The sequence below is a fragment of the Dasypus novemcinctus genome, chromosome 1 (assembly GCF_030445035.2).
Source record: "Dasypus novemcinctus isolate mDasNov1 chromosome 1, mDasNov1.1.hap2, whole genome shotgun sequence".
Classification (NCBI taxonomy): domain Eukaryota; kingdom Metazoa; phylum Chordata; class Mammalia; order Cingulata; family Dasypodidae; genus Dasypus; species Dasypus novemcinctus.
This window is the reverse complement of record NC_080673.1, coordinates 207,590,309-207,605,246: the sequence shown is the minus strand read 5'-3', so window position 1 is coordinate 207,605,246 and position 14,938 is coordinate 207,590,309. Positions and strand designations below refer to the sequence as shown.

At 53.8% G+C, this 14,938-nt stretch overlaps 1 protein-coding gene across 1 annotated transcript in view; it reads right to left on the bottom strand.

Moving 5' to 3' along the window:
- POLN (DNA polymerase nu) overlaps positions 1 to 14,938 on the bottom strand; it is a 266,632-nt gene that overhangs the window by 2,938 nt on the left and 248,756 nt on the right. Inside the window, exons 20-21 of the mRNA XM_058301524.1 lie at positions 6,961 to 7,071; positions 4,055 to 4,133 (exon numbers count right to left, since the gene is read on the bottom strand). Coding sequence (XP_058157507.1) covers positions 4,055 to 4,133; positions 6,961 to 7,071 — 190 coding nt within the window. The remainder of the gene's footprint in view (positions 1 to 4,054; positions 4,134 to 6,960; positions 7,072 to 14,938) is intronic.

Here is a 14,938-nt window from a genome sequence, read left to right as displayed (position 1 = left end):
CAGCACCCCCTGAGCGCTCGCGAAGGGCATGCGGCAGACGGCGGCAGACGGCGGCAGCCGGTGCCGGGGACGCGGGGCCTTGGGGGCCGGGCAGGGCGGTCCAGGTAGGGCCGTGGAGGGGGTACCGGGAGGCGGAGGCGGCTCTCACGACGGCGCTGCAAGATGGACCTGGTGGCCGCAGGCCGGCAAGCGCGGGAGGCCCAGGGGCCCAGGGGCCGGGGTCAGGCTGCGCTGCTGGCGCTGAGCTGCAGGGGCCGCCTGCGTCCCTGCTGCACCCAGCATCCCTGTGGCCTGATGACACCTTAAACCTGGACACTGGGACCAGGCAGCTGGGAGGTTCACGGCGGGAGCTCTCGGTGGACATCCCCCTCCCTGGCCTGAGCCGTTGGCCTCCTGGGGACCCGCCTCGAGGGGCTCTCCTCCCCTGCCTTTTTTTTTTTTTAACAAGTCAATTTTATTGGTACATATTAATAAAGCATAAATCCATCCAAAGTGTATAATCAATGTATTTGGTATAATCACATAGTTGTGCATTCATCATTTCAATCATTATTAGAGCATTTTAATTATTTCAGTAAGGATTAAAAAAAACAGACAAGAATATTCTTCACCTCTCAATCTCTCTGCTTCTCCTGCTATATATAGCTGCTACTTCTCGCTATTCTTGCACAGTGTTTATTTATATTTTCAGCAGCTTTATTGAAATATATGCACATACCATATGATCTATCAAAAGTGTATAATCAATGGCTTTTAGTATAATCACAATGTTGTACGTTTATCACAACAACAAATTGTAGAACTATTTCATTACTCCAAAAAGAAAGAGTCCATACCCCTTAACACGACTTCCCCAGCCCTGCATAATCACTAATCTATTAATTTCATCTTTATAGATTGATTTATATTTATACTTTATATAAATGGAATCATATAATTTTTATACACAATGTGTTTAGTTTATAGTGCTGTAATCCTACAGTATTTGTCCTTTTTTTCTAACTTGCTTCACTCAACACAATGTCCTCCAGGTTCGTGCATGTTGCCATCTGCTTCATAACTTCATTTCTTACAGCTGCATAGTATTCCATCATGCGAACAGACCACAGCTTGTTTATCCATTCGCCTGTTGATGGGCTCCTAGGTTGTTTCCTCTTTTGGCAATCGTGAATAACGCCGCTATGAGCATCGCTGTGCAGGCGTCTGTTGGTGCCACTGCTCTCAGTCCTTCTGGATAGACCCAGCAGTGGTCCTGCAGGGTCACGGGGCAAGTCTGTAGTCGCTCCTTCAGGAACCTCCACACAGCCCTCCACAGCGGCTGGAGCGTTGTGCATCCCACCAACAGTGGACAGGTGTTCCTATCTCGCCACAGCTACTCCAACACTTGTTCTTTTCTCTCTTTTTTTTTCCCTCCCCCTTCCCCGCCCCCATCCCCCAGTTGTCCGCTCTCTGTGTCCATTCGCTGTGTGTTCTTCTGTGTCCGCTTGTATTCTTGTCAGCAGCACGGGAATCTGTGTCTCTTTTTGTTGCATCATCTTGCTGTGTCAGCTCTCCATGTGTGTGGCACCTCTCCTGCGTGGGCTGGACTTCCTTTCGCGCTGGGTGGCTCTCCTTACAGGGCGCACTCCTTGCATGTGGGGCTCCCCTATGCGGGTACACCCGAGTGGCCTGGCACTCCTTGCGCGCATCAGCACTGCGCATGGGCCAGCTCCACACGGGTCAAGGAGGCCCGGGGTTTGAACCGCGGACCTCCCATGTGGTAGGCGGACACCCTAACCACTGGGCCAAATCCATTTCCCTTTTCTGTCTTTTTAGTAGCAACCATTCTGAAAGGTGTGAAATGATATCTCATTGTAGTTTTGATTTGCATTTCCCTAATCATTAGTGATGTTGAACATTTTTTCTTTTTCTTTTTTGCCATTTGTATTCTTTGGACAATATTCAAGTCTTTTGCCCATTTTTAAATTGGGTTGTCTTTTTATTGTTAAACTGTAGCATCTCTTTGTATATCATGGATATTAAACCCTTATCGGACATGTAATTTCTAAGTATTTTCTCCCATTGAGTCACTGCCTTTTTGCCATTTTTACAAAGTCCTCTGAGGTGCAAAAGTGTTTAATTTTGAGGAGGTCCCATTTATCTGTTTTTTCTTTGGTTGAGCATGCTTTGGTTGTAAGGTCCTTAAGATGTTTCTCTACATTTTCTTCTAGTAGTTTTATGGTCCTGGCTTTGATCCCTTTTGAGTTGATTCTTGTATAGGGAGTGAGATAGGGGTCCTCTTTCATTCTTTTGGTTACAATATCCAGTTCTCCTAGCACCATTTGTTGAAAAGATAGTTTTGTCCCATTAACATGGCTTTGGTAGGTTTGTCAAAAATCAGTTGGCCATAGACTCCCTGCTTTTTTTTTGTAATTTTAAAAAAAGATTTATTTTTTATTTATTTCTGCCTCCCCCCCCCAGTTGTCTGCTCTCTGTGTCCATTCACTGTGTGTTCTTCTGTGTCCGCTTGTATTCTTGTCAGCGGCACCCGGAATCTGTGTCTCTTTTTGTTGCGCCATCTTGCTGCATCAGCTCTGTGTGTGTGTGGTGCCTCTCCTGGGCAGGCTGTGCTTTTATCATGCAGGGTGGCTCTCTTTGTGGGGTGCACGCCTTGTGTGGGGGGCTCCCCGATGTGGGGGACACACCTGCGTGGCATGGCACTCCTTGTGTGCAGCAGCACTGCATGTGGGCCAGCTCCACATGGGTCAGGAGGCCTGGGTTTGAACCCTGAACCCTCCATATGGTAGGTGGATGCTCTATCAGTTGAGCCATGTCCTCTCTCCCCCTCTTTTGAATGCTTTGTGCTGTGAGAAATGAAGTGGTCATTTGCTGAAAGTATCTCTGATGCCTGAGCCTGTGTTCTCAGATACATCCTTCAGCAACTCACTCCACGGTGGCGGTAGAGGTCTGAGAACTGCGCAGGGGGAGCTGGCAACCCCGCCTTCTGCAGAGCCCCTGCGCCTGCTGCTTGTTCTCACAGCCACAGGCAGAGGGCAGCTGTCTTCCCATGAAGCTGCCATGGTCCCTGGAGGGCAGACAGGTGTTTTGTTTTCTGAGCATCACACCCAGGCTGGACACACAGCCACCAGGGCAGCGTGGGGCCCACAGCTCTACCGCCTCGGGGCTTAGTGGGGACAGTGTCCCGGGGTGGGGTGAGAGCAGGTGTCGCTGGTGGGTGCAGCTGGAAGAGGGCAGCAGTGGCGAGCAGGTCAGGGCTTCCCGGCGTGGCTGGCGGAGGCAGCCAGCGCGCCTCTACCTGGCAAGCTTCTGTGGCCGACGTGCTCCTGTGACGGGGCTGTCGGGAGGGGCCTGCGGAGCCGCGGCCCGTCTTGTCATCTGCAGAGGCTGCACTGAGCGCCACCGGGGGCTTCTCTTCCCAGCGGTGGGAACTGCTGGGAGGTGCAGGCGCATCCGGCCTAAGGCGCTCTGCGTGTGGCCGGGAACTGGAGGGTCCCTGGGCGGGGCGGGCAGAGGTGCAGGCTGGGTGGGGGCCGGGGCACCTCTGCCCTCTGGCGCGATCCTGCACTCAGTGCCGGGACCTCAGCTGGCCTGGGGTGGTGTGGACGCCCGGGTGGGGGCGGCCCCGAGGAGGCCGTGCCCCAGGAGCAGCCGTGGAGCCCCGGCCAGGTGTGTGGAGTGCGGGCGTCCTGCACCCCTGGGCCCGCGGATCCTGCTGCAGGGCTGTGGGGCCACCGCCTCGGAGGGGCAGCTGCCGGGAAGGGCCTGGGGAGACGGCGCCGCGCCTGCAGAGGGTGCAGAGCCCATGGCCCTGGCTGGGCAGGGCCCGTGTGTGTGAGGGGCCTGGGGACGGGGAAGCCCCAAGCCCGGCAGTGGCTGGGTGCTGAGAATAAAGCAGCGCCGACGGCGTGGCAGGCTTGCTTGGCTTTTGGGAGGGGCGAGCTGCGGGGCAGTCCCAGAGGGTCCCCCCAGGGCAGGCCCCCCTCTCCCCTGCCAGCCCCGGAGGAGTCGGGCGGCGCCTGGCCTGGCGCCGCAGGCTGACCGCCCTCTCACTGACCTGGCCGTCAGGGTGGGGGAGGCGGCGACTGCGGCGAAGATGTGGACCATGGCCAGCTTGCAGAGGTCAGCGGCCGAACCTGTGGGCACAGAGGTTCTGTCTCACCAGCAGTGTGAGGCGGATGGCCCCCCTGCCAGGGACGGTGACACGGGACGTGGTGTTAGGCTTGAGGCCCCACCCTTCGGGCCCCGGCTTCTCGGCTGGGAGCCCAGCACCGCCAGCCGAGGTGCGGGCTGCTGTGCCCATCTGAAGGCACGACTCAGGGACGCGTGCGCCTCCTGTGGCCGCTGCCTGCCGGCCCTCAGCCCCCTGCCACGGCACCTGCCCAGCACGCGGGGCCCCGGGCCTCCTCGCTCCCGCCTCTGGCTCTGACTCGTGAACCCTCCCGAAGGCCCGCCCAGGATGCGAGCCCTTTGGGGCTGGGGCCTCAGGATACCTGCGGCCCCTCCGCCGTGGCACGGCTGATGACGGGAGTGGGATTCCACACAGTCCAGGCTCTACCCACCCTTGAGGGGGTGACGGACAAGTGGGCGCCCCCCCTAGCGCCCCCACCTGCCAGCGCCTGGCCTCCCTGCAGTGCCGCGCGCCATGTGCGGCAGGTTGTGGGCTGCCCCAGGCCAGCCGTTTGGGTCACCCAGCGTGAGCGCGGCACTCTGCTTGGTGCCGGGCAGCCTGGGGCCGGCTTGTCCTCGCACAGGCTCGCAGGGCCCGGGGACGGGCTGACGCTGGCCGCAGACGCGGGGTTCAGGTTTCCATCCGTGTCGCACACTGCTTTAAGCGCTCACGCTTCCTGGGGTTACTGAAGAAGTGAAAATTCCTGGTCTGTGGCCCACTTCCCTCTGTTGCAAAACAACTCTCCTCAGAAGAAGCTTGATCCATTTCTCTCCAGCTCTAGGAGGCCAGTCAGGCCTCGGGCGTGGTGAGGATGAGGCGCATCCAGCCCCTCCTCTGCGCCAGAGGGTCTGCAGGGGTGGGCAGTGGCAACCCCCAGAGGTCCCAGGAGGCTGCCACCGGCCTTGTCCTCCCTCCTACCAGCCTTGGAGAAGAGACCCTGGCTCTGAGACAGTCACTTTCCTGGGGTTGGACTGATAGCGACTGATTTTAGACAAAACATTCTCTTGCAACTACTCACTTCCAAAGTCTGCAACTCATTGCAAGGGGCACGCTGGCCCCACGGAGAACCCCGCGCCCGCGCTCAGCACCTGGGCTCTCTCTGGGGGTGCCTTGGTACCAGGGGCTCCTCCTTTAGAATCGACCCGGCCAGAAGTCGAGCAGTGTACGCGCTGGGGACCCCCAGGCAGGCGCCTCTCCTGGTGAAGAGCGAGGCCTGATGTCAGCCGCGAGAAGGGTCTTGGCCGTGTGCCACGCAGGAAAGGCGGCGGGTGGCACAGGCTCGCTCGCTGACTGCTGGGACGGCAGCGCAGCAGCCAATGCTGGCTGGCGCTGGCATCACCGCAAGCTGGGAAGATTCTCCTGAAGGGAAAGCAGCCGTTGCCTACGTTCTGGGTGAAGCGGCCTTGTGGAGAATGTGGCCTGGGGACAGGGCCCCTTGGGGACAGGAGTCGTGGAGCGAGAGCCTTCCTGAATCCCGGAGGGGCTCCTGGGCCTGGGGCCCAGAAAGCCACCAGGCCGGTGGGCCCTGCTGCAGGCTCCACGCGGTGGGTGGGCGCCCGGGGACGTGGGGGCAGTCGCGGCAGGCGGCAGCTCCGCGGGCGTTTGTAAGCAGACGGCTGGCAGCTCCCTGTGAGGGGACCTGTCGTGCAGGGAAGGGGCTGGGCCAAGAGCTGCCGGGGTCTCCTCGGTGGCTGATCTCACAGCTAATCCTCCTCGTGAACGCTTGCGGATCCTTCTAAGGCAGTTTAAACTGCACCCTGAGCTGGTCAACAGGCGTGAGATCACGCCTCCACAGTGTCTTCGTGCGCGAGAGCCCGCAAGACCCGCAGGCGGGGCTGGAGCCTCCCGGCCCCAGGGCTGCAGCTGCCACGAGAGGCAGGCCCGGGCGACTCCGTCCCACGGTGGAGCCAGCCACCCCTCTGCTGGCTCCGTCCTTGCCGAGCGTGCCGTCTCCGCTCTGCAGAGGCGAGTGTGCCGCGCCTGCCCGTGCGCACAGCTCGTGGGCTCCGTGGACTGGCGCCTCGGTCCCCGCCCAGCCGCGCCCTCCTGCACCCCGCCTGCTGGGCCCCTGGGCTTTCCGGCCCCTGCTGCTCTCTTGTGCGGGGTGGGCTCCACTGCACAGGCCTCTGGAGGTGACGTGGCACCTGCTTGGAGGCTGGGCCCAGGCCTCCTCTCTGGGCCCTGGGGTCTGGGCTGTTCATCTCAATCTGGGGGCTAGGACCCCCAGGGTCACATGACTTCCAGGCAGGGATGGCTGCATGTTAGGAGTTCTCACCGCAGGGGCAAACGAGACCTTCCTCCTTGCCCAGCCGCCTCTTCCCTCCTGGGGCTGTGGCTACTGCAGGGCACCGCTGGGTGCTGGAGGCCCGGTCCCAAGGTCTCACACCCCTGGGGGGCCTGACAGGGGGTCCCCAGGCCGAACGTCAAGAGACTGAGCCCAAAGCTGGCTGAGTAGACTCTGAAGCCTCAGGGTCCCCTGTGGTTTTGGGGCCGCACTGCTCAGACCACCTCCCGGGAAGGCCGTGGTTCAGAGATGGCCAAGCGCCAGGCACCCGCCCTGCCCAGGGCGGCCTTGACACCTCCCACTGCCACGGCCATGAGGCGGCGAGGCCCATGGAGTTCTCTGGAGGAAGGCTAATGGGAGCCAGGGGCAGCTTGGCACCAACGCAGGGGTCAGGCCCAGGCCTGTGCTGCTGAGAGCCAGAAAAGGGATGGCCACAGAACCGCCGGGAAGGAGCCAGCGGGCGCAGGCTGCCAGCGCTGCCCGCAGGCCTGCAGGGTGCGCACGGTACCTTGAAGCACGAAGTTCACCGCCTGCCGCTCTGCTTGGGCCCGAAGCTGCTGGTTCTGTGCGTGGATCCTTGGCAGGGGCCTTCTCCTGCCCATGATGGAAGTCACGTAGCCTCGGGAGACGCGAGAAAGAAGCAAGTGAGTGACAGGCATCACCAGGTAGCACTGCTCTGCAGCGCCCAGCCCCCTGTGGGGTGGCTCCCCTCCACGACTGGAGGGCTGGCCCCGAGACCACCACTGGGCTCTCACAGAGATGCCTCCTGATGGACCCCAGGGCCCGTGGGCCTGGGGGAGGGGAAGGACCCTGCAATAGCACGGCTTCTGCTTGCCTGGCGTCTAGATGGGCTCAGATCTGAAATGGGGCAGTGCAGGCAGGGTCTGCCCTGCAGACGTTCACGTCCACCTGCGGAACAATGGGGGGGAAGGGGTTCTGAGCTGCGTGGCCGCTGAGGGGTGGAGAAAGGCAGCCGCGAACGCGGCCGGTCATCGGCGGATGGAAGTCTGTGTCTGCGTGCACGTCCCTCCACGTGAGGGCAGACCCAGCTTTATGGGGCCTGCAGCTCACTTGACCTGGAGCACAAACGTGCTTTGCTGGCCGAGTGTGTTCCTGACCACTGAGAAGTGCTTTAACTAGGTTGGTGAGAACTAAATCCTCCTCTTATGAGTCTACCTGTCTGGGGATTGAAGTACTGTCCTCATATGTAGCAATTATAACAGTGATAATGATTGAACACCTACTCTATGCCTGTCAATGCATAATTAAAGTCTCCTGAAAGCAGCTGGCAATGAGGAGAAGGAAGAGCTGTGTGTCTGACTTGAGGCCTTTCAGTCTCTGCATCTTCGCATACCTAGTGGTTCTTTAAGTTGCTGGCTGTTGTGAACGTCACGTTGTCGAGTGCTGGATTTTGCTGTTTTCCTCTAACGAGTGCTTCGGCAGGCTGTTCCGATACTTGCAGAATAGCCTGATCTTTCCGAGGCCCATTCAAGGCTTTGTTAAAGTGGGTTTCGAGTGGCCCTCAGGCCAGGGCTAGCCCACTACTAGGAGGTGGCCCTTGTGGGCTCTCCCCCAGCGTCCAGACGTTCAGTGGCGCCTCCTCACCCTGGACGGTCAGAACTCAGGCGTCTCCCAGCGTGTGGAGGTGCTGGACCTGCTCAGCTTGCTGCTGCCCAGCAATTATTCTGCTCAGTCCTGGAAAGTTCCACCCTATGTATGTGTATCTTAGTACTCCAAAACAGACACAAAGGGGGAAAGCTTCACAACCTGGGGTTTGGTAGTGATTTCTCTGATATAATACCAAAGGCAGGAGCAACAAAATAAAAACATAGATAAAATGGACTTCATCAAAATTTAAAATTTTTGTTCATCAGAGGACACTATCAAGAAAGTAAAAAGACCATTTATACAAGGGAGAGAAAAATTGCACACCACAAATCTGGTAAGGGTTTAATACTAAGAATATATAAAGAATTGCTACCATTCAACAACAAAAAGACAACCTGCTCAAAAAATGGGCAAAAGGATTGCATAGACATTTCTCAGCCAACGCTTATAAGACAATTTGATGACACATGAATGCTTCTTCACAGTATCTGCCTAGAATTATAGCTGCAGGGCCAAAGGGAATGTATACTTCAAGTCTGGATACATAATCTCCCTGTGCCTTAAAGTTAGCTACAAGGCGATGGAGCAGTGCCGTGGAGCTGAGAAGACCGTGCTTCTGCAGCCCAGCTGCTCTGCGTGGACCTGGCTCTGTCACCTCTGAGCTGTGCGAGCTCGGGGCGCCCCTCAGCCACTCGGGGACTCGTTTTCCTCATCTGTGACCTGGAAGTGAGAGCACTCTCTTCTGAGGGCTGCAGTGAGGGGGACGTGAGTCCACGCACAGAAGGCACTTGCACTTGAGCCTGGCAGGCAGCGGCTTCAGTGAGGGCTGGGTGGCAGCAGGGGAGGGGGTGTGCGCTCCTCAGCTCGCCCCACAGGGGTCCAGGGAGCCCGAGGCCTTTAGACATGCGGGAAGGGCAAGGTGGACCTGCTGTCTTGTGCTGCCCGGAGGGGCAAGGTGGACCTGCTGTCTTGTGCTGCCCGGAAGGGCAAGGTGGACCTGCTGTCTTGTGCTGCCCGGAAGGGCAAGGTGGACCTGCTGTCTTGTGCTGCCCGGAGGGGCAAGGTGGACCTGCTGTCTTGTGCTGCCCGGAGGGGCAAGGTGGACCTGCTGTCTTGTGCTGCCCGGAGGGGCAAGGTGGACCTGCTGTCTTGTGCTGCCCGGAGGGGCAAGGTGGACCTGCTGTCTTGTGCTGCCCGGAGGGGCAAGGTGGACCTGCTGTCTTGTGCTGCCCGGAGGGGCAAGGTGGACCTGCTGTCTTGTGCTGCCCGGAGGGGCAAGGTGGACCTGCTGTCTTGTGCTGCCCGGAGGGGCAAGGTGGAGCTGCTGTCTTGTGCTGCCCGGAAGGGCAAGGTGGACCTGTCTTGTGCTGCCCGTGCAGGAGAGTGGGTGGGGGCCAAGGCCACAAGGGCGAGCTCTGGCTGGCCATGGCGTGCACAGAGGCCCCACCCCCATGGCCGGTGCTTCACGGGCAGGGCAGAGGGTGCCCGGGTTCCAGGCTGCAGCCAGGCCAAGCTCTCAGGGCTGATCTGTGGGCTCCAGGTCCTGGCAGGGATTCCAGAGGAGGAGGCTCCCATCGGTGGGCGCCCAGATATTGCCTGCACTGGGGGAGCAGGCGGAGCACGTGGGAGGCTGTATTAGTCAGCCAAAGGAGCAAGACGGCTGCTGACATCTGCCAGGGTCCAGGCTTCCTGGGTGCCTCTCTTCCCGGGTCTTGCTTTTCTCCGGGCTCAGGGTTCCTCTTTTCCCAGGGCTTGCTTCTCTCTGGGTTCAAGGTTCCTCTCTTCCTGGGGCTGGCTTCTCTTTCCTCTGTGAGCTTACTTCCTAGGGCTCCAGCTTAAGTCTTCAGCATCAAACTCCAACATCAAAAATCTCCGACTCCGTCCTTTGCCATGCCTTATCAGCACCCTACTGACGTGGCCCAATCAAAGCCCTGATCATAATTTAATCACGCCCAGGTACAGACCAGATTACAAACATAACCCAATGTCTATTTTCGGAATTCATAACTATACCAAACTGCCGCAGAGCCGCTGTGGATGCTGACGGCAGCGTGCAGGCCGCGGCGGGGCCCTAGCTCCCAGTTACCACTCCTCCACCTCCTCTGCCCACCCCGCCTCTTCACTTCATCGTCGTGAGTTTTCAGCTTTTCACTCCTTCACTCTCATTTCAGAGGAGTCTCGGAAGGGAGAGGAAAGTTCTGCCTTGAGCCCCAAAGTCAGCGTCTTTGGAGTGCAGGGATTGGCAGGCCCGTGGTCACTGCGGGCCTCGGGCACTGGGCCGGCCGCCAGCTCGCCCGCCTCACCTCGGCCCACAGCTCCCACTTGGTGACAGGAAAGGAGGGAAATACTTGAACACAACAGAAAGCAAGCATGCTTCCTGAAAGTCCTCCCTGCTCCAGCTTCTCAGGAAATGGACGGGCGCCGCCTGCCCTGCCGGTGAGAGCAATGGCAGCAGGGATCGGCCTGAGCCACGGGGCCCTGCCACAGGCCGCCCTCCAGATGCCCGTGCCCTGCAAGCACCAGCACGCGCCCAGGAGGGCACCCCAGCGCTGTTTCCCGCCCAGAAAGCTGCTGTTCTCGGGGTGCCCTGTGTGTCATGAAACACAGAACTTTAACCTACCAGGTGCAGTGAGAACTGCGTGGGCCCTGGCGGAAATTCTCCCACCACAGGCCCAACCCAGGCGGTGGCGGGGGGGGGGCACGGGGAAATGGGGGCGCCAGGAGGCGCCCGGGCTCAGCAGCGCCCTGGAGGGCAGGAGGGGCAGAGCCCCAAGGGCACTGGCATCAGGGCCTGCTCACTTACTGTTCTTTTGTCTTTTTGATACAAGCATCCACATGGAAAGTGCTGTTGTGAGCCCCAGCACACCCCCTAGCCAGCCGGGGCAAATCCTAACACGGCCCTGTGCCGACAGCACGTCCTGGCACAAGCGGCATGGGTTCGGGGCCCAGGGCCCTCTGGGTCACGCGCGACAGCATCTGCAGGCAGCCCCAGCGAGGGGGTGACTCAGCTGAACCAGAGAGTGGTTCCCCAGAACCAGCATCTAGGGGCCCAGGGTGCTCGCAGGCGGCCCCCTCTCAGTGGGGGCCCTTGGTCCGCAGGGCCGCCCCGGGAGGTGTGTGCCCATTCCAGGCAGGACGAAGGGATGGTGAAGGTGAAGGGCAAGGGGTGCTGGCTGGGAGTCTCTCTCCTGCTTCCCTCCCTGCTCCCTCCCTCCCCGGCTTCCTCCCTTCTGTCCGCAAACAAGAGCTCCCTGAAGGCCCACTGGCACAGGCTGCCCGTTGGCTGGGAAGAGCTTGCAGGCCCATTAGTTTAGGGGGAGCCGCGCAGATGGGCGCTTCAGCAGGGCCACTGCTGCTGCCCCAAACAAGTCAGGGGTCCTCGGAAGAGGGGGTGGGCCGGGGCAGGCTGCCAGCGACGATTTCGCCCCTGCTCCTTATCTTTGCCTACACGTGGTGTGCCAGACTTGACAGTGTTATCTATCTGACATGTGCGTAATGCCATCTTTTTTGTTTTAGTTTCACTTCCCAGGCCACTTGTGAGGTTAAGCATCCTTTCACGAGGTTATTAGCTCTTGAGTTTTCTCTTCTAGGAATGTGCCAAGTGATAGCCTTTGTCCAGTTTCCTGTTAACGTGCTTGTTCTTTTCTTACCGACGTGTGGAAGTTATTTTACATTATGGATAATAATATCTTTGTCCAGTGTGTGGTGCTTCTTTTTTCGGGGGGGGGGGCGGGGGGCAGGATTTTAAATTTTAATGTAGTACAATTTATCATTTTTTTCCTTTGTGCTTTTGGGATTCTTGTATAAGAAATCCTTCCCTACTCTGAGGTTATAAGGATAGTCTATATGTTCTTGTGAAGTTTTAAAGTACTTTTTTTCTCAGATAAGGACTTTAATCCTATATTTTAAAAACTTTTTAATTGTGATAAAATATGCATAACATAAAAATCATTTTAACCAATTTAAGTGGAAAATTCTTTGACATTAAGTGTACTGACAATACTGTGAAACTTTTACCACTATCTATTTCAAGAGCATTTTCATCATCCCAAACCAAAACTCATACTCCTTTAGTAACAACGTCCCACCTGCTCCTCTCCACCCCTAGGAACCATTGTTCTGCTTTCTGTCTCAGTAAGTTCGCTTGTTCTAAGTATTTCATATAAGAGAAGCCACAGAATGCCTGCTCTTTTGTGTCTGGCTTATTCACTCAACATGCCGTCTTCAAGGCTCATTCACGTTGTAGTGTGTACCAACATTTCCCTCCTGTTTATGGCTGAATAAAGCTCCATTGTACAGGTGGGCCATATGTTGCTTCTCCACCTTGTCTGTTGATGGACACTGGGGTTGCTTTTACCTCTTGGTAATGCTGCAGTGAACTCTGGCATGCCAATATCTGTCTGAGTCCCTGTTTTCAGTTATTTGGGGTATAAACCAAGGAGTGGAATTGCTGGGTCATATGGTAATTCTGCATTTAAATTTCTGAGAAACCACCCAACTGTTTTAAATAGCAGCTGTACCATTGTACATTTCCAACAATGTCAAGAGTTCCTGCTTCTCTGCATCCTTGTCAACACTTGTTATTTTCAGTTTTTAAAACATACTAGTCATCTGGTGGTTGTGAGGTGGTATTTCATTCTAGTTTTAATTTGCATTCCTCTAATTGCTAATGAAGTTGAGCATCTTTTATATACTTATTAGCCATTTAAATATCTTTTTTTGGAGAAATGCCTATTCACACCCTTGGCCCATTTAAAAAAATTGGCTTGTCTTTGTGTTGCTGAGTTGTACTTCTTTACGTATTCTGGATATTACATGCTTATCAGATAAATTGCTTCCAAATATCTTCTCCTATTCTGTAGTTGGTCTTCACTTTCTTGACAAAGTCCTTTGATGCATGAAAGATTTTAGTTTTGATAAAGTCCATTTTATCTATTTTTTCTTTGGTTACTTTTGCTTTTGGTGTAAAATCTAAAAATTCATTGCCTTCTACAAGGTCCGGAAGATATTTCTCAATATTTCTTTTAAGAGTTTTATACAATTAGCTCTTATATTTAGGTCTTTTATCCATTTTGAATTAATTTTTATATATGGCGAGAGGTAGGGGTCTACTTCATTCTTTTGCATGTGGATTTCCAATTGTCTCAGCACCATTTGTGAAGAGACTTTCTTTTCCCATTGAATGGATTTGGCTACCTTGTTGAAAACCAGCCGGCCATAGATGTGTTGATTTATCTCTGGGCTTTGAATTCTATTCCATTGGTCTTTATGTCTGTTATTCTAATTTTTGGAAGAGGTTGAGAAGGATTGGTGTTAAGTCTCTAAATTGTTGATAAACTCAGACATTAAACTATCTGGTCCTGGACTTTTCTTTGGGAGGTTTTTGATCACTTTACTTGCCATAGATCTGTCAAGATTTTCTATTTCTTCTTGCATCAGATTAGGTAATTTGTCAGTTTCCAGGAATTTGCCCATTTCATCCAAGGTTTCTAATTCGTTGGCTTATCGTTGTTCATAGTACCTCTTGTAATCATTTCTACTTCTTTAAAGTCAGTAGTGATATCCCCACTTGCACTCCTGATTTTAGTTATTTGTGTCCTCTCTCTCTTTCTCTTTTTGTCAGTCTGGCTAATGGATTCTTTACTGGTCTTAAAGGAAAACAACCAACTTTTTGGTTTTGTTGATTCTATTGTTTTTCTATTCTCTATTTCATTTATTTCTGCTCTTATCTTTACTATTTCCTTCATTCTACTAATTTTGGGGTTAGTTTGCTTTTCTTGTTCTAATTTCTTTAGGTCAGAAGTTAGTTTTTTGATTTGTGATCTTTCTTCTTTTTTAAAGTAGGCATTTAAAGCTAGAAATTTCTCTCTGTGCATTACCTTTGCTGTATCCCATAAGGTTTTGTATGTTGTGTTTTTGTTTTCATTCATCTCAAGATATTTCCTAATTTCCCTTGTGGCATCTTATTTGACTCACTGGTTGTTTAATAATGTGTTGTTTAATTTCCACATATTTAAAAATTTCCAGATTTCCTTCTGTTACTGATTTCTAGCTTTATTTCCTTTGTGTCTGGGAGGCCACTTTATGATTTCAATATTTTAAAATTTAGTAAGGTTTGATTTGTGGCCTAACATGTAGTCTGTCCTTGAAAATGTGCCAGGTGCACGTTCTCTGCTGTTGCTGCTGTTGTTTGGTGGAGTGTGCTGTGTGTGTTCATTAGGCCTAATCGGTTAACAGTGTGTTCAAGTTCTCTATTTCCTTACCGAGATTCTGTTTAGATGTTCCATCATATTGAAAGTGGTGTATTGAAGTCTCTAACTATTATCGAAGAACTATTTCTCCCTTCACTTCTGTCCTTTTTTTGCTTCATATATTTTGGGGCTCTATTGTAAGGTGCATATATGTTTATGATCTTCTCACTGGATAGAACATTTTATGAATGTATAATATTCTTGTTTCCTCTAATATTTTTACTTAAAGTCTATTTTGTCTGCCAAAAACATAGCCTCTAAGGGTCTCTTTTGATTACTGTTTACATGGAATATCTTTTTCCACCCTTTACTTTCAACCTCTTTGTGTCTTTGTAATGCACATGAATCTCCTCTAGACAGCACATAGATGGTTCATACTTTTTCTTACAATCTGCCAATCTCTACTGTTGAATAGGAAAAGTTTAATCCATTGACATGTAAGATAATAAATGAGAAGGAAGAAGTTACCTCTGCAATTTAGCTATTTGTTTTTTGTATGTCTTTATGTTTTTTCTTTCTTGATTTCTCCATTATTGCTTTTTTTCTGTATTTAGTTGCCTTTTGTAGTATACCATTTTGATTCTAATATTGTTTTCTTTTCTCTGTAATGTTTAGTTATTTTCTTAA